Genomic DNA, 21,660 nt, shown 5'->3' with positions numbered 1-21,660 from the left:
CAGGTACAAGCAGGTGTTTTTAATGATGTCTTATTGTGCATGTTCGTATTTATTAATGTCCTTTGAGATCCTGGTAAGGTGAGCTGATCATGACTTCAAAATTAAAAATCAGTTTTAAAAGTCTGGTACTCCATACTATTGCCCAGCAAGTCATACAATATTAATAAGACTGAAAAGAGCCTTATCGCTAAAAGTCAGTTAGGAAGTGAGGAAAGATTAGGAGAAAGGCATAGTAAAGATTCAAAGTGCCTACGCAGGAATCATGGTACTGAGAAAGTTGAAGATTGTTACTCTTTACTCTGAACCCACCGCTGCCCCCCTTCCACCAACCCACCCCTCCCCACCATCCCCCAACCACTCACCTCTTGGCCTAGTTAGTGCTGTCATGTTTGCTTGTCTTTCTGATATCTTTCCCACCTTGCTCGAAGTTGCATTACACTACCAGAAACACTGGTAGTCTTAATATATGTACTAGGTTGTACAATTTTTTATGTTCAGAATAAGGAACTACTGAAATTTGTTGTAAAATGCACAATTTCTGGCATCTCAAACTGTGTCTATGGTAATGGCTGATTCAAGCTTGATACCCAATCCATATGTTGTTAAGAAAATGTTTGGAGTCAGTATTCAAAATGCAATACTAATGTTAGAGACGGAATCTGAAAAGTTCTGTGTAATTTAAATTATGTAAATTACAGTGTAACAGTATTATACAAATGAAAAGTGAAATTGGTTTCTGTATTTGAGTAAAGTTGTATTTTAACCAAGAAATGTTTGTTTCATATGTGTTAATTGACAAACACATAATGTGTACTACTGTAGGAAGATAGCCATTCAAGAGCCATCTGTGAAATTAAAGAGATGCATGCATGTGAAGTAGAAAAATTGAAAATGGCATTTGACAGAAGACTGCATGATGAAGTTGAGCAAGTTAAGCATGAAATTATAAAAGCCCTTGAAGAACAAATACAGGTATAAGCAATATAATTTTTTTTATCTTCACTGGTTATGGTTTCTGTTTAATGAAAACTGCATGTTTAGTTTCACTAATGATTACGCCATTATACCATATATTGTCCAAAGTACTTAGCAAGAAAAGAAATTCCTTTCCTTTGTCATATTAACATGCTCTACTGTCATTTTATGGGTAGCTCTGTCGTCTGTGGCTATTTCTCAATATACTTCAAACTGCTCTTGAGCTAACAGCCAACATTTTTGAACTGAGTAGTGCATGGTGATAGTTTTCCTGGAAATATAAGTGTTGTACATTTTGCAGGAAAAAACGGTAGTGTATGTGTGAAATGATTTGCAGAAAGAAAGGTTAACTTGGTACTGTAAGTTGTATTTAATATAAGTCATTATTCTGAACGTAGATTGTTAAGTATTAGCCATGTTTTATTTTATGCAAGATAACAGCTTACAGGCGAAATACCCTCAGACTTCAAGAAGAATATAATAATTCCAATCCCAAAGAAAGCAGGTGTTGACAGATGTGAAAATTACCGAACTATCAGCTTAATAAGTCACAGCTGCAAAATACTAACACGAATTCTTTACAGACGAATGGAAAAACTAGTAGAAGCCAACCTCGGGGAAGATCAGTTCCGTAGAAACACTGGAACACGTGAGGCAATACTGACCTTACGACTTATCTTAGGAGAAAGATTAAGGAAAACCTACGTTTCTAGCATTTGTAGACTTAGAGAAAGCTTTTGACAATGTTGACTGGAATACTCTCTTTCAAATTCTAAAGGTGGCAGGGGTAAAATACAGGGAGCGAAAGGCTATTTACAATTTGTACAGAAACCAGATGGCAGTTATAAGAGTTGAGGGACATGAAAGGGAAGCAGTGGTTGGGAAGGGAGTAAGACAGGGTTGTAGCCTCTCCCCGATGTTGTTCAATCTGTATATTGAGCAAGCAGTAAAGGAAACAAAAGAAAAATTCGGAGTAGGTATTATAATTCATGGAGAAGAAATAAAAACTTTGAGGTTCGCTGATGACATTGTAATTCTGTCAGAGACAGCAAAGGACTTGGAAGAGCAGTTGAATGGAATGGACAGTGTCTTGAAAGGAGGATATAAGATGAACATCAACAAAAGCAAAACAAGGATAATGGAATGTAGTCTAATTAAGTCGGGTGATGCTGAGGGAATTGGATTAGGAAATGAGGCACTTAAAGTAGTAAAGGAGTTTTGCTATTTGGGGAGCAAAATAACTGATGATGGTCGAAGTAGAGAGGATATAAAATGTAGGCTGGCAATGGCAAGGAAAGCGTTTCTGAAGAAGAGAAATTTGTTAACATCCAGTATTGATTTAAGTGTCAGGAAGTCATTTCTGAAAGTATTCGTATGGAGTGTAGCCATGTATGGAAGTGAAACATGGACGATAAATAGTTTGGACAAGAAGAGAATAGAAGCTTTCGAAATGTGGTGCTACAGAAGAATGCTGAAGATTAGATGGGTAGATCACATAACTAATGAGGAAGTATTGAATAGGATTGGGGAGAAGAGAAGTTTGTGGCACAACTTGACCAGAAGAAGGGATCGGTTGGTAGGACATGTTCTGAGGCATCAAGGGATCACCAATTTAGTATTGGAGGGCAGCGTGGAGGGTAAAAATCGTAGGGGGAGACCAAGAGATGAATACACTAAGCAGATTCAGAAGGATGTAGGTTGCAGTAGGTACTGGGAGATGAAAAAGCTTGCGCAGGATAGAGAAGCATGGAGAGCTGCATCAAACCAGTCTCAGGACTGAAGACCACAACAACAACAACAGCTTACAAAGTGTTAACACAAAACTTATTATTGTCTACTATTGTTCATTCACTGATTTATATATTCATGCATAGTGTTACTTATGAGAATTATAAATTTACTTGTGAATGTGTCCTTCTAGTTTAGGTGCACCAGCCACATAGTCGCAAACACTTTTGTTGAGAGTAAATCAAGACTTTATAGGTTAGTATGGCATCAGATAAAATACCCAGTCTCATTTAAAAGCAGGGTATTGAACAGTCAGACATTGCACATCAAATGCTACTGAAATATCTTGACTTTAACCTCAACTTTGTATCATCTCATATCAATATTAGTGATCCCCATTCCTATTCCATGTTTGTATTAAATGAAGGGGAAAATGTCTGTCTTTATACCTCTGTGTACACCGTACTCTCTCTTATCGGAATCTTGTGATTCGTAAATAAGATATAGAACACATATGAAAGATATCAAAGTTTGCAAGCTTCCAAAGCCAATGGCTCCTTATTCTGGCTAAGGGTTGAAGCGGAAGGTAGAAAAAATGTGAAGGAAAAGGAGTGGTGATGTTTAGGAAAAGTGATAGAGTCAGAAAAGTCGCCCAGAAAGTCTCTACTTCTCACCCAGAAAATCTCTACTTCTCATCCCATCCAGTGGGTTTCCCCTCACCTGAGGTTCTGGGTGACTTCTCTGAGCTCTACCCCTTTTCCTTCACCCATCTTCCTTCCTCTTTATCCTTTCTGTCAGAAGAAGGAGCCACTGACTCGGAGAGCTTGCAGACTTTAATATCTTTTATGTGTGTTTTCTCTTTCCACCACTCAGTGAATAGAGTTTTTACCCATCAAATTGAATTATATTTTAAAAACTGATTAAAAACTGATTATTTTTGTTGATTTACATGAAATATATGATGACAACAGTAGAGTGGTCACCCAGTCATCCTCAAATACAGGTTCTCTGAATTTACACAACATTGTTTTGTGAGAACTAATCATCTCTCTTCCATCCCATTTAAGTTCCCTGAGAGATTCTTTTATATTTTCTTAAGGGCCATGCCAACCTCCTTTGCCCGTAGCAATGTACCTCTGAATTTATTCAGCATTGTCATGTCTGCTTCATAAGGACTGAGATGGTGTAACAATACTCTAGAATGGTCACTAGTTCTTGTATGAAATTTCCATTGCAATCCCTATAATCTTGTAACTAGATACAACTTTTTTTCTTCTCTCTCTCTCTCTCTCTCTCTCTCTCTCTCTCTGTTTTAGATGTTATCTTACATATATCCACACTGAAAGAGAGATGCAGATCATTACACCAAGCAGAATTGTTGTCCAGGTCTTCTGCATTTCCTTAGATGACGTCATTTTCTGTTTTTATTGTTCTGTTCCAGTTTTGGTCTGTGTGCCATTATCAAGCATCTACAGACATATAGTACAGTGCCTCAGGAAAATGCAATAGGAGGCACAACTAGAGGATGAAAAGTATTGAAACCGACACGCTCTGGGAGGTTGTAGGGGACATCAAAACAAATATTTTTCCCTAGTGCCATTTTTTCCTATGAGGATTATTTAAACCGGTGGAGGCCGTATTACACTCTTCAGTACCGAGCGAGGTGGCGCAGTGGTTAGACACTGGACTCGCATTCGGGAGGACGACGGTTCAATCCCGCGTCCGGCTATCCTGATTTAGGTTTTCCGTGATTTCACTAAATCATTCCAGGCAAATGCCACGATGGTTCCTCTGAAAGGGCACGGCCGACTTCCTTCCCTAATCCGATGAGACCGATGACCACGCTGTCTGGTCTCCTTCCCCAAACAACCAACCAACACTCTTCAGTTGTTAGAGGCCGTATTATGATCTTCAGTTGTTAGATGGCGTATTACGCTCTTCAGTTGTAGGCAACTGCTGTCCGCCAGTGCAGTAGTGCATTGTCTGTGTTTACTAATGGAGCAATACACCTGGAGTGAGTGCATTGATATGGTTAGAGCGCACTGCGTAGCGCACCTCAACGGACGAGCTGCACATTGGGTTTATCAACAACAATATCCTAATCACCGTATCCCGCATAATACGACCTTTGCTGCTGTGTACCAACGTCTGCGTGAGACCGGGTCATTTAGCAGATTACCTGGACAGGGACGTCGTCGCACGGTAAGACGGCTGCAAGTTGAAGAAGCTGTTTTGCAGCATGTGGAGTGGGATCCTTCAGTCAGCACTCGTGCAATTGCGCGTAACATGGGGACGAATCGGACAAATGTAAGAACAGTCCTTCGAGAGCAATTGTTAGGACTATTCCACTTACAGCATGTCCACAACCTGGAACCAGTTGATTATCCACCCAGAGCACAGTTTTCGCAGTGGTACCTGGAACTGTGTGAAATGCATCCTACATTTCCATCCTCTGTGTTGTTTACCGATGAAGCAACGTTCGGGGGTAATGGAGTCTTCAACATGCACAATTCGCATGTTTGGAGTGAGGATAACCCACATGCCACAGTTACTACCACTCATCAAGTGCGGTTCTTCATTAATGTGTGGGTCGGTGTTGTTGGGAACTGTTTAATTGGGCTGTATCTGCTACCTAGTTGTTGTCTCCTGGTCATAAAAAAATGGAAAAATGTTTGTTGGTTTAATTAATTTGCCGCCAGTGAAATCTTCCTCTACCAGTTTAAATACTCCTCATAGGAAAAAATGATTCTAGGGAAAAATATTTGTTTTAATGTCCCCTACAACCTCCCAGAGTTTGTCGGTTTAAATACTTTTCACCCTGTATATATACAACAAAATTTGCATTTTGATAACATTCACACACTTCCAAATTTTGATGTGTTATTATGGAATACAAGCAGGTTAAAAATAACAAAGTCCTTGAAGGGCTGTGTTCTTCTTCATAGTCTGTAAATAAATCATAGGTACATGCATCAGTTATAGTGCCACGGACTGAAACTGCATTTGAGCAGAGAGGCTCATTGCAGTGAGAATACTTACAATAGAGTCAACAGCTTTTGTCTCTGACAAGTAATGTTATGCATAAACTTGTGTCACTCACATGCAGCTTGAAATACAACCATCAAGTTTATAGAATCAGATGTGGTGAATGTGAGACTTTCTATCTGATGGAAACTGGTATGTGGTTCTGCACCAGATCCACTGAGCACACAAACACAAGCAAGAATTATATGCCCTTATTTAGTGTACATTTGCCTAATTACAGTCGTAACACCAGCAGCATTGAGGAATCTTTCAAGGCACTAATAGGGTTGAGAAGAGTAGACCAATGGAGAAAATAGAGATTTGTAGTGCCTTCAAAGAGCAACCAAAAGGTATACTCAGTGCACAAACAGATCTCAGAAATAAGAGATTTTTAAGATGGTTTTAGACCTCTGCATTTTAGGTAGACACTTTTAGGTGTGTAAATGACTGTCGTCTAGTAACTTTTATGGTCCATACATGATAACCATTTTGTTTTTGGTAACATATAAGCATTATGTTGTAATATGCATTTTTGGTATTTCAAGGTCATTCACGTTTATTCCATACCTACCTCCCACCCCCTTCCTTTGGCCCCGTCCCCCCTCCCACCCCCTACCTTTGGCCCTGTCCTCCCTCCCTCCCTCTCCACCTACCCCTCTCCCTTTCTCTATTCCTCTCCCTCTCCCTCTCTGACCAGTACAGTTTTAGTCCTGTCAATGACACCACTAAGTTGGAGAATCATGATCAATAATATGTTGTTGGCTAATTATTCTTTGGTGTACATATGTCCACCATTATCATCTATGTCATTCATTGACTGACTTTGTACAGGCTGAGTTGTTTTTCAACTTGCAGGTGTAACACAAGCTATGCATCAGTTATTTGTGTCATTTATAACAATTGTTGACTATATTGTAAGTCTTCTCACTTCTGGAGCCTCTCTGCTCATGTGCAGTTTGAATCCATGGCTCAGTGTTTGATATACACTCCTGGAAATGGAAAAAAGAACACATTGACACCGGTGTGTCAGACCCACCATACTTGCTCCGGACACTGCGAGAGGGCTGTACAAGCAATGATCACACGCACGGCACAGCGGACACACCAGGAACCGCGGTGTTGGCCGTCGAATGGCGCTAGCTGCGCAGCATTTGTGCACCGCCGCCGTCAGTGTCAGCCAGTTTGCCGTGGCATACGGAGCTCCATCGCAGTCTTTAACACTGGTAGCATGCCGCGACAGCGTGGACGTGAACCGTATGTGCAGTTGACGGACTTTGAGCGAGGGCGTATAGTGGGCATGCGGGAGGCCGGGTGGACGTACCGCCGAATTGCTCAACACGTGGGGCGTGAGGTCTCCACAGTACATCGATGTTGTCGCCAGTGGTCGGCGGAAGGTGCACGTGCCCGTCGACCTGGGACCGGACCGCAGCGACGCACGGATGCACGCCAAGACCGTAGGATCCTACGCAGTGCCGTAGGGGACCGCACCGCCACTTCCCAGCAAATTAGGGACACTGTTGCTCCTGGGGTATCGGCGAGGACCATTCGCAACCGTCTCCATGAAGCTGGGCTACGGTCCCGCACACCGTTAGGCCGTCTTCCGCTCACGCCCCAACATCGTGCAGCCCGCCTCCAGTGGTGTCGCGACAGGCGTGAATGGAGGGACGAATGGAGACGTGTCGTCTTCAGCGATGAGAGTCGCTTCTGCCTTGGTGCCAATGATGGTCGTATGCGTGTTTGGCGGCGTGCAGGTGAGCGCCACAATCAGGACTGCATACGACCGAGGCACACAGGGCCAACACCCGGCATCATGGTGTGGGGAGCGATCTCCTACACTGGCCGTACACCACTGGTGATCGTCGAGGGGACACTGAATAGTGCACGGTGCATCCAAACCGTCATCGAACCCATCGTTCTACCATTCCTAGACCGGCAAGCGAACTTGCTGTTCCAACAGGACAATGCACGTCCGCGTGTATCCCGTGCCACCCAACGTGCTCTAGAAGGTGTAAGCCAACTACCCTGGCCAGTAAGATCTCCGGATCTGTCCCACATTGAGCATGTTTGGGACTGGATGAAACGTCGTCTCACGCGGTCTGCACGTCCAGCACGAACGCTGGTCCAACTGAGGCGCCAGGTGGAAATGGCATGGCAAGCCGTTCCACAGGACTACATCCAGCATCTCTACGATCGTCTCCATGGGAGAATAGCAGCCTGCATTGCTGCGAAAGGTGGATATACACTGTACTAGTGCCGACATTGTGCATGCTCTGTTGCCTGTGTCTATGTGCCTGTGGTTCTGTCAGTGTGATCATGTGATGTATCTGACCCCAGGAATGTGTCAATAAAGTTTCCCCTTCCTGGGACAATGAATTCACGGTGTTCTTATTTCAATTTCCAGGAGTGTATGTACCTATGGTGTGTTTACCAACCCCATCAAGTGGACATAGACCTATAAAGACACTTATTTTCTAAACCTGTTTCCATACCGTAACATGGTATCAAATTTTTTAAGTATGTAGATGTTAAAGGACGTCAAATTTTGTTTTTACATATTGTTATTCTCATATTACGTTCTCCTGGCATGCTTTATGATTTTTTTTAGCCACATGACAAATTAAATATAGACAGAAATTGCAATAGAACATTAAATACAGCTACAGTCCAAAGTGGAAAATGTTTGTTTTAAAGAACCTAGGCTGTGGAGTTACATTACAAGAATCTACTTTCGTGTTTCCTTACAATTGACCAATGAACATATATTCCTGTAGTCAGGGACATTATCAGAGAATAATCTGGTATTATTGTTGCTACTATCTGATAAATCATTTATGTGTATTGAGAAAATTAGAATTGCTGTAATTCCTCCTTGAAACACATTCCATGCCACGTTCATGTATGTTGAAATCTGGACATGCAGTATAGTGCTCTGGGTTGCTTCAGTAAAATATTCATTGTGCTAATCATCTGTCTGCTAAGACACTCCATTTAATCATATCTTGGTTCATAGCCAAAAAGATGTACAATAGTGTTGATCACCTTTCCAAATCTGTGCATCCTGTCTTTTACCCTTTTGTAAATAGGAATAACCTGTGCTCTTCCCAAGTCACATGAGACTGTTCACTACACAAAAGATTCTTGATAAAGTAAATAAGCTAGGAAGGTAGTTAATTCCAACTGAAATCTTCTCCCATTTATTGAAAGGGATCACATGTCACACTCACCTACAGACAAGACATCAAAACAGGCACACACCACTGTCTGTCATACTCAACTGTTTGTGTCATAATTCTAGGTCATAATTTGAGTTCTTGTATAATGATTTAATTTGAGAAACGTCATTATTAACCTAAAAAACTGCTGGAAACTTTTATTCATTATTTTCAGTACTGTTTTTGGTCAAAGCATCATATTTAGGCGACCTACACATATTCAGAAACATGTAGGGAGTTATCTGAAAAGCTTTGATCTCAACAGTACTCTCAAAAGTTATCGTTACAGCAAACACTTAAAACAGACACTTCTTTTCACTCAAAAATCATAAGACACACAGTATTGCAAACATAAAACTGTACCATGTCTGTTATTTGTGCAGGCCAACTGAAGATGTCCCTCTCACAGTATAGCAGAGATGCTACGTCGCATATAGGCACAACAAAAAAACTGTCACAAATAGACCACACACACACACACACACACACACACACACACACACACACACACACACACAGCTGCAGTCTCAGGCAACTGTAGTCACACTACAGCTACAGTTGCCTGACACTGCAGTTGAATGAGTTGCATTTGTGTGTGTGTGTGTGTGTGTGTGTGTGTGTGTGTGTGTGTGTGACACTTTTTGTTGTGCCTATCTGCGACTCAGCATCTCCTCTATATTGTGAGTGGCAACTTTCCTTTTCATGGTGGTGGTGGTGGTGGTGGTGAGGTCCCATACTCCGAGGAGCGTAGGGGACGATGCGGGGAGACCCACACCGCTGTACTAGGCAAGGTCCTAGTGGAGGTGGTTTGCCATTGCCTTCCTCCAACCATAGTGGGGATGAATGATGATGATAAAGACGACACAACACCCAGTCATCTCGAGGCCGGAAAAATCCCTGACCCCGCCGGGAATCGAACCCGGGACCCCGAGCGCGGGAAGCGAGAACGGTACCACAAGACCACGAGCTGCAGACTTCCTTTTCATGATAGTGTTATATTCCATCTCGGATTTTCCATTGTTTGAAGATGTCCCTTGGATTGAGACTAGTGTAAACAATGAACAAGCTATCTTTGCAGCTGCTTTTTGGTGGTTAATATTGACGTTCTTAAAATATTTAAAAGTTGTGGAACACTGCTTCCAGTAAATATAATAACTTAAAAATATGCTGACCTAATTTGAGCAAAATGATTTTCCCCCTGTGGCAACCACGCAAATTTCAGAACCATCAATCAAGATAACACAGGAAGCGTTCTTCATAAATAATATAATATAAGCAGTGAATTGAGGTAAATAGAGAAGTTCAGTATCTATCAGCTTTTAATTCAGTACTGAAGCAATAACTACCAATGAACATATGTTTGTATTGGATATCGTTTTGGAATTTGAAACTGGATTGAAGCTTTCAACTCAGCAAACCATAGATCACCTTTGAGAAAACTGAAGTTGTGTAACATCAGAAATTCATCTGTGTCTCTTCTGGAACCAAGAAGGAATACTGGGAGATAATAAAGGAACAATGAGAAATTAGGAATGGAGTTTGAATATGTCCTCTAGATTGCTTAATGCTAAGGTGACAAGATCATAAATTTTCAGTCCACCAGTGAAACAGTAACACGTGGTGTAGTGTAGCACCCGTTACATAGTGTTTTCTCTTCCTCATGTGTATTAATGTCATGACAAAACTCCACAAAATAAGCTCTGAAGATGGCACCTTAACTGGTAACTGCAAGTTGCTTGAAGTGTACATGTATTAAAATAGTCAGTGGGGAAACCATTTTCTTTTTTAAGTGTTAAAAGGCTCTGGCTGTATGTTGTAACTGAACCAACAACTTCAATAACAATCTGTTGCTTTGATGTTGTTCATAAATTTTTACCTTGACTATTTTCTTATGCTCACGTTCTCATAGTTTCTTGATGTTGAACCTGCAATGGAATGCCACCAAATCTCACCATGTGACTTCATTTCCACTTGCAGAGGGTCACGGGCCGTAAGAGAGCTCTGTAATTTTCAGGGTATGAAATGATGTAACTGCCTTTTAAAGAACTCTTCTTTATTTTGTTGCTCTTATGAAACATTTACATAAATTGGCCAACAGGCCTCATATTAACTAGACCAACATCTTCGAAGTGATTCTCATAACAACGCATTCAGCTTCATTCATCTGTTCTGGACATTGGCATTGTAGGCAGTGCCTCTTTCTCTCTGTATTCCAAAACACTGCCTAGCTGCAGCTCCAAAGCAAAGCAACCCCTTCACAGCAGGTGGAAATGCTCAGCCATCACCACAGATTGGCGATGTGCTGTCCCAGTTCTTCTTTCAGCATCTCTGCACATATCTCATCACAAAGTTCACACAGTGCAGATGCTGTAGATGCTAACAACCTAAACAGCATGTTTACATGAACATCTGATTGCAAGAAAGAGGTGGAACAACTTCCCCCAAAATGAGCTATGAAGGTGGCACCTCGGTTGGTAACTGCAAGTTGCTTGGAACGCACACAACTGAAAATTGTCAGTGGGAAAACCAAATTATTTTTTATGTGGAAAAATCAGTAATGGCTTGTATCCCCCTTGGACGGCAGTTGAAGCAAAACATTAAGAACTGTACAAATTGAGACAATTGCAGCCATAAACTTATAGCAGAATATTGTTACAGAAAAGCGCAAGAAGTCTTACACATGTTGTAGGCTACAGAGAATATTGTTATGAAGTGTTTGTTTCACATAAGTACATCAGAATATTTTATTTTTGAGTCGATATAATGGAGCAAGTAAGTGATCACTATATCAGGACAAAATATAACTAATTTTATCAGAGATCAAAGTTAAAATTGATATTTTGCATCTCATATATCAATGGTTCATTTGGTTTTTACAAGCTCCCCAGTCTCACTAAAAACATTTAAGAGGATTGATTTCAGTACATTAGGAAAATGTTTTTGATAGACAAATAGTTATATTAATTCAAAGGAATTTAAGTGTGTTTGTATTCATTCAAAGGCTGTTAAGTGGGAAGTCTGTGGTCCTAAAAAAAATTATGATTGTACAAAATCGTTAAGGCTTTTGTGGCCACTTGTTGACATATTGTCTGTTGGCTTCTTTCTCGGGTTCTTTGGTCAACATTTGTTCAATGACATTTCTGAGCTTGCACTAACATGGGTGACTGGTATTGTCAAAGATTTGCCTTCCATTGCTGGTGGATGACTGGAGTCGAGCTCGTGGCCACAGATTATATGTACCTCATGCGCCGACATCAAAGGACTTTTCTTCCATGGTCCTCTCACTACCTGCAGTGGCCGTTGGCTGCAGCACAGGGATCCAGGATCTGCTCACCTTGAGGCTTTCCTCTTTCTTGTTGAATCTGTTGTCATGTTTGTGGATTTCTGCAGCTTCCCTGAACAAGGTGGGTGTGATAGCTCTTCTCTACAGCAAGAACTTCCATATCAGCGAACTGTACTATGTGGTCAGTCTTGCACAGTATATGCCTTGCCATGTCCAATTTCTCAATCTTCCCCAACCTGCAATGCCACTTATGTTCAGTGATCCTGGTGTTAATTGATCATCCATGCATTCCAATATAGACTTTCCCACATGTATATGGTATGCGATATATTCACGACATTGCAAGTGGGACCCTTTTCTCCTACGCAGATACGAGACACTCTTGTTTATTGGTTTATAAGTAGTCATGTTTGCACAATATATGACCGATAGGAAAGAATGGCAGAAAGGGCATACCTAACATTTCTTCTTCCAATGCCTCACTTTCTGAGTGTTTGAATCTGTGACACCTCACATGTAACTGGTAGAGTGAGTACTCTTTACTCCTCAGAATGCTTTCTAGGTGTTGCGTATCACATCAGAGGTGCTGTGGCTCACACATTCATGTTGTGTACATTACAAGAATATTAATCATGTGTCTTACCTGGCTTGGGTGGTGATTTGACAGCTTGTGCAGGTATCAGTCAATGTGTGTCAGTTTTTGATACATGCTGTGTCCCAGGTTTTCATCATCTCTCGTAACCAGCACATCTAGTAATGTTAGGTGTTGGTCCTTTTTTACATCCATGGTAAATTTTAGATTGGCATTCAGACTGTCCAGGCATCTCAGAAAGTCACTGAGGTGTTCATCATCATGGTTCCACACAACACAGGCATCATTGATGTAGCTGTACCACACCTTAGCTTTACAAGGTGCCAAGTCCAACACCTATGCTTCAGAATGTTCCATAAAGAATTTGGTCACCACTATACCAAGTGACTATCCATGTCAATGCCTTCCAGCTGTTCGTAGAAGCTTCCATTCCACATGAAATAGTTCCTGGTGAGACATGCAAGGAAAAGCTTGGTCATGTCTTTTGGGGAAAATGGAACTCATATACTTCAGAGAATCATTGAGTGGCACTTAGGTAAACAATTACATGATATTGTATGTGTTATGAATCAGTCTGGAGTGACATTTGCAAAAGCCATTAATTTGATGACTCTATGCAAAGAAATGTAATAAATATTTAACAGGCATAGTACATCATTTTAACCACAACAAAGTATCCTCAAGATATAGAGAAATAAATGATCTTGTGTGCATCCCAGAGATGTTACACAGAACCACTTATATTCACATTATATTCTGATAAATTGTCTGATAATATTAGTTGAAAGCTCAGGCTTTTGCTAGATGATTGCAGTCATCTACGAAGTGGCCTAACTGTTATTGTGAATGAAGCTAGTGAGTGTGTGTGTGTGTTGGGGGGGGGGGGGGAGGAAGCATGCTCTCGCAAGGGGGGAGGGGAGGGGAGGGAAGGGGGGGGAAGCGCATTTGACTGATTCTTTAATGGAGCAGTAACTTTTTTCAATGTTGCTGCTTTCCTACTGAGAGACACAATGTCTTAATTAACAGCACATTTAAAAAGTAATCTAAGAGCAGCCCTCACAGTTTGAGTAGTGTACCATGGGAGTGTGCATTTGGTTGTCTGTGAGTGAGTGAATGTACTTGTGCTAGAAATAGAGCTGTTGTTCAAAAGCTAGTGTCAGTGCTATTTTCTGTTAAGTGTTTCTGCATTCCACACATCAATCTTCTGTAGGTGAGTGATTGCCTTTCCCTTATTTTATGTATTAGCTATAATTAGTTATTTATATAGGTGTCAGAAGTCTTCCCATCAAGTATGGGCTTCACTGAGCACTTGGTCAAAATCTTTGGCCCTATTGCCTGCTTGTGTTGTTTGTGATGTGGGTGTGATTACTACTCCATAATACTCTATATACTAAACTCTTCAAACTTTGCATTTCACGATTAAGTTGACAGGTGCATATTGACAAAACTTATACCAGATGGTGCAACACCATCTTTTTAAATTCTGATTATTCTTTGTTGAGAACTCAGGCCAACTCCTGTAGTTTGAATGACTCAATTACTTTTTAGTTTCTGTCCACAGAAAGTGTGGATGACACTTGTCGTGAAACCTATCTTTGTGCATCTGTCTGGCTTTCCAAGCTAACACATCTTCCTGCATCATACAATAAATGCGCGTTTGAATTTTCTTCTAAGAACTAATGCTGCATTTGTAACAGCCACATGTGAACTGTAAACAGTAGTAAACACCAAGGGCACATGACAAATGATTATGTACAAAGTAGCAGCACCAGTGTGTATGTAGCAGACAGTTGTTTCTCCTTAAAGGCTTAGGAATCTTGTGGATGGTTGTTACTAAGGCATATCTGAAAGTCAGCTGGAATGGTTTCAGAGCTTGGTGACAGCTTTGTGTGTCTGCACTCAGAGTAGATTCCCATTCCTTTAATATTTCTACTGGCTTCAGTTTGGGCTAGTAGTGTTATATTTTTAAGATGACTGGTTACTGTGTCAATTTCTTGTAAACTAAGTACATCAGTATGGGCCACTGGTCAAATTTCTCTAGTATTTTCTTGTATATTACCACTTGCTTTATTTACTGTGGCCATGTTTCCTTTTCTCTCTGATATCTTTTCCTATGTCTTATATTTCACAGAATATTAATATTTCTGTAGAAGAGTATCATGTAGCTTTCTTCCAGCCGTGTCATCATTATCATATTCCAGTCATTTACTGAGCAGTAATATTTCTTATAAATCCCGTTGGCAACACCCTCCTGCTTAGTCATACCTGTTCACAACACTTCACACCATCAAAACTTTTTAACATACCCTTTACTCAGACTTTGGCAAACCTGTGAAAAATGTACCAAGCAGTGAATAGAATTTTGTGTTTGATATTCTTTTGAAGCAGAGATGAAGTATAACACTAATTACAGTTGCATCTTGATTATATGCAAGTTGTAAACACAAGAGTCATAAATCCCTATTTACACCAGATATGAGTTCATCTCGACAATGTACAAATCATATTAGATCTCAAAACCAGTCCCGTGTCTGCTTGTATGTGTGGCTCAGCAGCACACTCTCCTGAAATAGATGTAGCCACCTCATCGCTTCCATGAACTGGATTTATTCAGCACACATAATTTCACCAACTGCAGTAATATGGATATTGAATCTTTTAAGATCATGTAGCATTAATTTTTATGGTCTGCTGTCAATGTTTGTATCCTTTGGTGTTCATATGTTCAAGTTGCAAAGTTAATTTTCATTTTCTTTCTATCACTTGTATAGTAATATTTGAATATGACTAGCCATCCCTGTTAACAGGTAGCAAGACAACCATGTATTGTTCTCACGCAAAATGAGTCTAGTTTTCATGCAGCAGATGGCTTGCACGTCAAGAAAAAGATGGCCCGACCTATATTCGAGTATGGTCTTATGGAGCTTTCTCTAACCATTTCATTGAACAGATTAGGTCAGCGTCTTACCCATGACAGAAACATGCTAAACTTGTTGGCAACAACTGTAATGCAATGTAACAAACTAAGCTAACCCCTTTAAGACGAACACACAGACAAAGGCATCTGTGACCCTGACACAGTAGTAGCAATTATTAGCACCAAGGTACAAAGGTCTACTAAACAAAGCACAAAAATTGATAAATGACATTTTTTATTATATAAACACAAGGCTGCTAGCTATTTATATTTAGAAAATATACAGAGAAAGCAGCCTTGTCTTTACATACAGAGACAGAAAAAAAAATCCCACTGCCAAGAAGGAGTTGTGTGAGATAAATAAAAGTTGGTAGGCGGGTTTCTACATCCGAATTATGGTATCTATTTATATTTCATGCCAGTTGCATAAGAGTGGCACTGATGGTGCCACTGTGAGGATGCAAATTAAGTTTTCTTTAAATAAACCCTGTTGCAGTCGCGAGCATTAGTTACCTTTGAGACTGGACATAGCAAGTTGATGTTAGTCAAGAATGCCTTTAACACATCAAAGATACCATTATCAACAGCTCACTGAGTTTGAATGAGATCATGTAATGCTACGAGAAGCTGGATGTTCCTTCCACTATAGTGCAGAAAGACTTGGCTGGAATGTAGCCACTGTTCATGATTAGTGGCAGCGGTGGTCATTTAAAGGTATGGTTGCAAGAAGACTGGGCTCCATATGGCCATGTGCCACTACCAAGATGGAAGATTGCTAAAAATATGTGTGTCAAGGCAGACAGCCACATATACAAATAAATGTGAAACTGAGTAATTAAAGAACTCGCTGATGATGTCAGGCTGTGGTGTATAGCACACCATATTGCGTCTGTAGCAGCAATTCAAGCACCAGTTGGCAATACAGTGACACAATGAACTGTGACAAATCGGTTCTTCAAGGAGGGCTCCAAGCCAGGCGCCCTGTAGTGTGTGCAATCCACTGACCTTGCGACTTCAGTGGTGTCAAGCTCATTGGAGGGCGGAGTGGAGGTTTGTTGTGTTTTCCTATGAAAGCCGGTTCTGCCTTGGTGCCAGTGATGGCCATGTGTTGGTTAGGAGGAGGCTAGGTGAGCATCTGCAACCAACCTATCTGCAGCCTAGACAAACTGGACTTCTGGTCTGGGTGCAATTTTGTATGACAGCAGAAGCACTCTTGTCGTTGTCCTATGCAAATTTATATGTCAGCCTGGTGATTTGCCCTGTTTTGTTGCCATTCATGAACAGCATTCCAGCGAGTGTTTTCCAACAGAATAATGCTCACCAACATGCTGCTGTTGTAGTCCAACATGCTCTACAGAGTGTCGACTTGTTGCCTTGGCATGCACAGTCACCAGATCTGTATGCAGTGAAGTTTACTGGGATGTCATTGGGTCATCTATAACCAGCATTTACCTTTCCTGTATTGACTGACCAAGGGCAACAGACCTGGAACTCCATTGCACAAATTGTCATCTGGCACATGTATGACACAATGCACGCACTTTTACATGCTTGCATTCAACATTCTGGCAGTTACACCAGTTGTTAATATACAGTGATTTCACATTTGCAATAGCTTTTCTCATGCTTACTTTCACCTGTGATCCTGCATCATTAGTCACTTAAATATGTTACCTATACAAATGTATTCCCAGAATTTCATTAATCTACACGAGTTATGTTTTGGTGTTGGGACTCGATTTTCCATCAGTATACAAATAAAAAATCATTTATCAAGTATATGAGGGGTGCAAGACACCTAGACTACAAAATATGCAGAAAAGCCTACACTTCAGTAAAGTGGATAATTAAGAGGTTATCTCATTTTTCAGACAGTAGTTAGAATCACTTGTTTCACCCATTGAATTGTGACTCAAGTTCAAGCACACAGAATACCAGATTCTAGAAAAATATGTACCTATCAGAAAAATTGAAGATGACAGAGACTCTCGCTTTATATACAGACAGTATCAGGAAGATCAAGCAGTCTATGTGTATACTGCTGGTTCATAGTGTCCAGTGAGCACAACATTTCAGCATTCAGGGAGGTTGCCAACATCGGGCCAGCTGCTGATGCCTGTTTGGACACAATCCTAGTTTATGAGGTTGCCCCTCTAATGATATTGTCCCAGTATTTGTAAGTTTGTGCCAAAACCCCATTTCATTCCTATTCCCTCACATGAGTCTAAGACAAACAATACTCTGTGACTGCTGACTTGTTAGGATACATTGGTTGAGTTGGCCACTGGTGTTCTCGGCTATGATCTTAGACGGTGCGCACCATTTGTCCAATACATGTCTTGCCACGGCATCAGGTATATACCAGATTTCTGCAGACTGAAGTTAACTTTGATGCTGCCCAATAATTCCCATGTTTTATTAGATGGGCAAAAGGCAGTTCTTACTTGGTGTTTTTTCAGTATGCTTCTGATATTTCCGGGTAGCCCATTGGTGTATGATAGAAGGGCATGGCTGCCTCTTTCTGCTTAAGAGTTTATCTCATTTTTCAGACAGTAGTTTCTGGATCATCTCCAGAGTTTAGAGTAGTGGGGGTGCACAGAGTGTGCTTAATCTGTCATTCTGGGTAAACATTTTGCTGGAACACAATTCTGAGATGTTCCAGTTTGCAGGGAGGACACTCGGCATCAGAGATGGTGTGCACCCTGTTTACTATGTTTTAATACCCCATTCTTTTGTGCAGGGTGGTGGCAAACGTCTGCATGAAGATGTAGGCAGTATGCATTTTCTTTTGGAACACGCTGTGGCCCAGGATGCCTTCAGTTCTTCTTTTGGAATGGTTGTCTTTCTTCTGCCTCAGTCTCCACAGTGAATTTGATGTTAAGATGAATGGAGTTTAGATGAGTGAGGAAGTCATGGAGTTTGTCCCATCAGTGGGGCTGGATGAATGTGTCATCCATGTAGCAGAAAAAGAAAGTGGATTTCCATTTGGATGACTCCAGGGCTGCTTCTTCGAAGCAAATTTGCAACCACAGGTGAGAGTGGGCTGCCCATTGTGACTCCCTGTGTTTTTTCATGGTATTCTCCATTCAATAGAAAATACGTGGAGGTCATAACATTCCTGAAAAGATTGGAGGTTTTCCCTTCAAACTTGCGACCAGAGAGTTCAGCTGACTGTCGTAGAGGCACCCTGGTGAAAAATGAAACACCATCACAGCTCATTGGCATATGTGACGCATTCAGCCTAAAATTTGAGGTTTTTCAGGTATTTTGCCATAAAATATGTAGGAACCTTGATGTTGCTGACAATGGGGCATAACAAGATCCCATCTTTGTAGACCTTAGGGAGACCAAAAAGTCTTGGTGGTACAGGTCCTTGGGGTAACAATTTCTTGAGAAGCCTTCTTTGGTAAGCTGAGCTCCTGAGATGTGCTCTGGTCTTGTTTTCCACCTTCTTGTAGGAGTTGTCACCTTCTGCTGCATCTTATCAGTGTGCCTTTTTGAGCAGGTAATACAACAATCTGTGGGCACTCTCAGATCCTGAATGGTCACCGATTCAGCTGGTAATATTTGATTCAGTAGACATAGTTATCATCAGAGACCTACAATTTAAGGATATACTCCTTAAGCTGCTTAAGTCAGCAGTCACACTGCAGCCTGCTAAACTATGCAGACAATTCCCATGACTAGTGTTAACGTAGGGTTAGAAATAAAGTTAAGTCCCCTCTTACAAAATTGAAATTGTTTTGCCTGTCAGCTGCATGTCAGTCAGATTGAGACAGTCCTGTGGGGGCCCTCAAGGCATGGTTTTCAGCAAGATGTAAAAAATGTTATATTTGATGTCCTGTAGCCTTCCTATATGCGGAATTGACTGCCACCAAATAACATCATCAATTCAGTCCTGCCTCCAGGGAGTAAAAGTTGGCCAGTTGTAAACGTACTTTAAATAATTCTGAACTTTGCTTATGTGATTCATCATGTCGATTCAGTGGGAAGCGGGAGAATCAAGAATCAGGCAAGTTTTGCCCTGATACATGACAGGATATATGTGAAGTTTGTTTAGGCTCCACTGCACAGAATTATCACTGGAAACCCCTTACATGTCCTCCATACAATCCCAATCTCTTGCAGTTTCCATATTTTTGGAGCCCTGAAGAAAGACATTTGTGGCCCATCAATTTGCTTTGGACAAAAAGGTGCACACCTGGGTACAGTCATGGGTCCATAGGCAGTTGCAAACCTTCTTCCATGAAGGCATTGACCTTCTTTTCTCTCAGTGGGATGAATGTACTAACAGTCAATCACTTTTAGTATCAATCACTTTTAGTACAAGGAACAGTTCATGTACTTCTCTCTTCATCTGGCTCATTTTCATTTGAGTGCCTCTTATATTTGTATACAAGACACTAGCCAAAGTAGAAAGTAACAAACCAAAACTGAAATGTTAAGTCCTGTCCTCAAATGTTCCTTCACAAAGAAGAACCAAGGAATGTTGCTGTCATTTGGTAGCTGTACTGGTGACAGTATTGAATGACAAAGCATCTAGACAACATCATCATCTAAAAACAGTGTAACTCAGTATGAAATTTACAAATGCATTAGCTCTGCTCCTGACCATAATTTGAGATAAGAGATATATTATTGTAATAATGTGGAGAAACCACAGATTATGTCCATCTACAACAAGAAGAAGGAGAACTCTCCTACAGATCTTACTGTGTGACTCAAATTTAGTTATTGGTAGACTACAGAGTTCAAACAGTATGAGCTCAGTCAAAGACAGAATGGATTTCAATTTCGTCAATCATTCAAAACTCCGCTTCCAGTCTCTGTCGTTAACCACAGAGATGTGGACAGAGGAAACTAGATTGATTTGGCTCTTCTAAACTTTCAAAAAGCTTTTCCTGCAGTACCACATGACAGCTTACAAAGAAAATATGTTTCTGCAGGATGTATAAAACAGATTTGCATTTGGATTGGAAATTTCCTACCAGACAGGTTGCTGGGTGGAAAGTCATCTATGGACACTAAAGTAATGTCTGATGTGCTCCTGGAGCGTGTAATAGAACAGTAGCATTTCATTTGATACACTAATAACTGAATGGTTAATTTTAGTTGCAGTCTCAGGCTTTTTATAGATGTTCCAGTAATTATGAGGAAATTCTATCAGGTAAAAATTGAAGTTATATTTAGTTAGATTTCACCAAATAATCAGCTGTTGTGAAGACCGATAACTTGCTCTAAAGAAAATAAGTGATATGAATGTTCCAGATTTGTTTGACTGGCTCTTCCCATGCTTCATCCATGAATTGAACTGAAGCCAGATTGTCATGGCCCAACGCTTGGGAACAAGCATTGTGAAAATGGTGAAACCAGTCAGCTTTTTGCATACTATAGTTGTGAGAGTCTGTGTAAAGTGGTTGAAGGATGATGAAACCATGAGTAAGCAACAAGGTGCTGGATGTTCTCGCCTCACAAAATGTGGTGATTGGAGGCTTGCCGGCTCTGTATAGCAGAACAGATGGTGATCTGCGGCAGATCTGATGACAGAAAATAGTGCTGGTGCAGGCAAGAGTGTTTTGGAACACATTGTTCAGTGCTCATTGTTGAATCAGATTTCACAGCAAATGATACCTACATGTTTCCACATTGGCCCAACATCATGATCAGTTATGGCTGTAGTTGGCATGGGCTTGTCAAGATTGGACTGTGCATCATTTGAAATATGTTGCCTGGTTGAACAAATCATGTTTCTTGTTACACAAAGTCAACAGTTGTGTACACATGTGCCACCTGCCAGGCTACAGCTACTGAAAACATGGACTGCACCACAGAGTCAGACCAGTAGGGGCAGTATCTTGCTATGGGCTATGTTCAACTGGGCAGCTGAGGACCTGTGGTGGTAATCAAAGGTGCCATGATAGTTGTAGAC

The 21,660-nt window shown here is 40.9% G+C and overlaps 1 protein-coding gene across 1 annotated transcript in view; it reads left to right on the top strand.

Moving 5' to 3' along the window:
* LOC124593751 (A-kinase anchor protein 9-like) overlaps positions 1-21,660 on the top strand; it is a 505,072-nt gene that overhangs the window by 283,581 nt on the left and 199,831 nt on the right. The window contains exon 22 of the mRNA XM_047132086.1: positions 823-972. Within this exon, the coding sequence (XP_046988042.1) occupies positions 823-972 (150 nt within the window). The remainder of the gene's footprint in view (positions 1-822; positions 973-21,660) is intronic.

This window comes from Schistocerca americana, chromosome 2, assembly GCF_021461395.2.
Source record: "Schistocerca americana isolate TAMUIC-IGC-003095 chromosome 2, iqSchAmer2.1, whole genome shotgun sequence".
Classification (NCBI taxonomy): Eukaryota; Metazoa; Arthropoda; class Insecta; order Orthoptera; family Acrididae; genus Schistocerca; species Schistocerca americana.
This window is presented reverse-complemented; position numbering and strand designations above follow the sequence as displayed.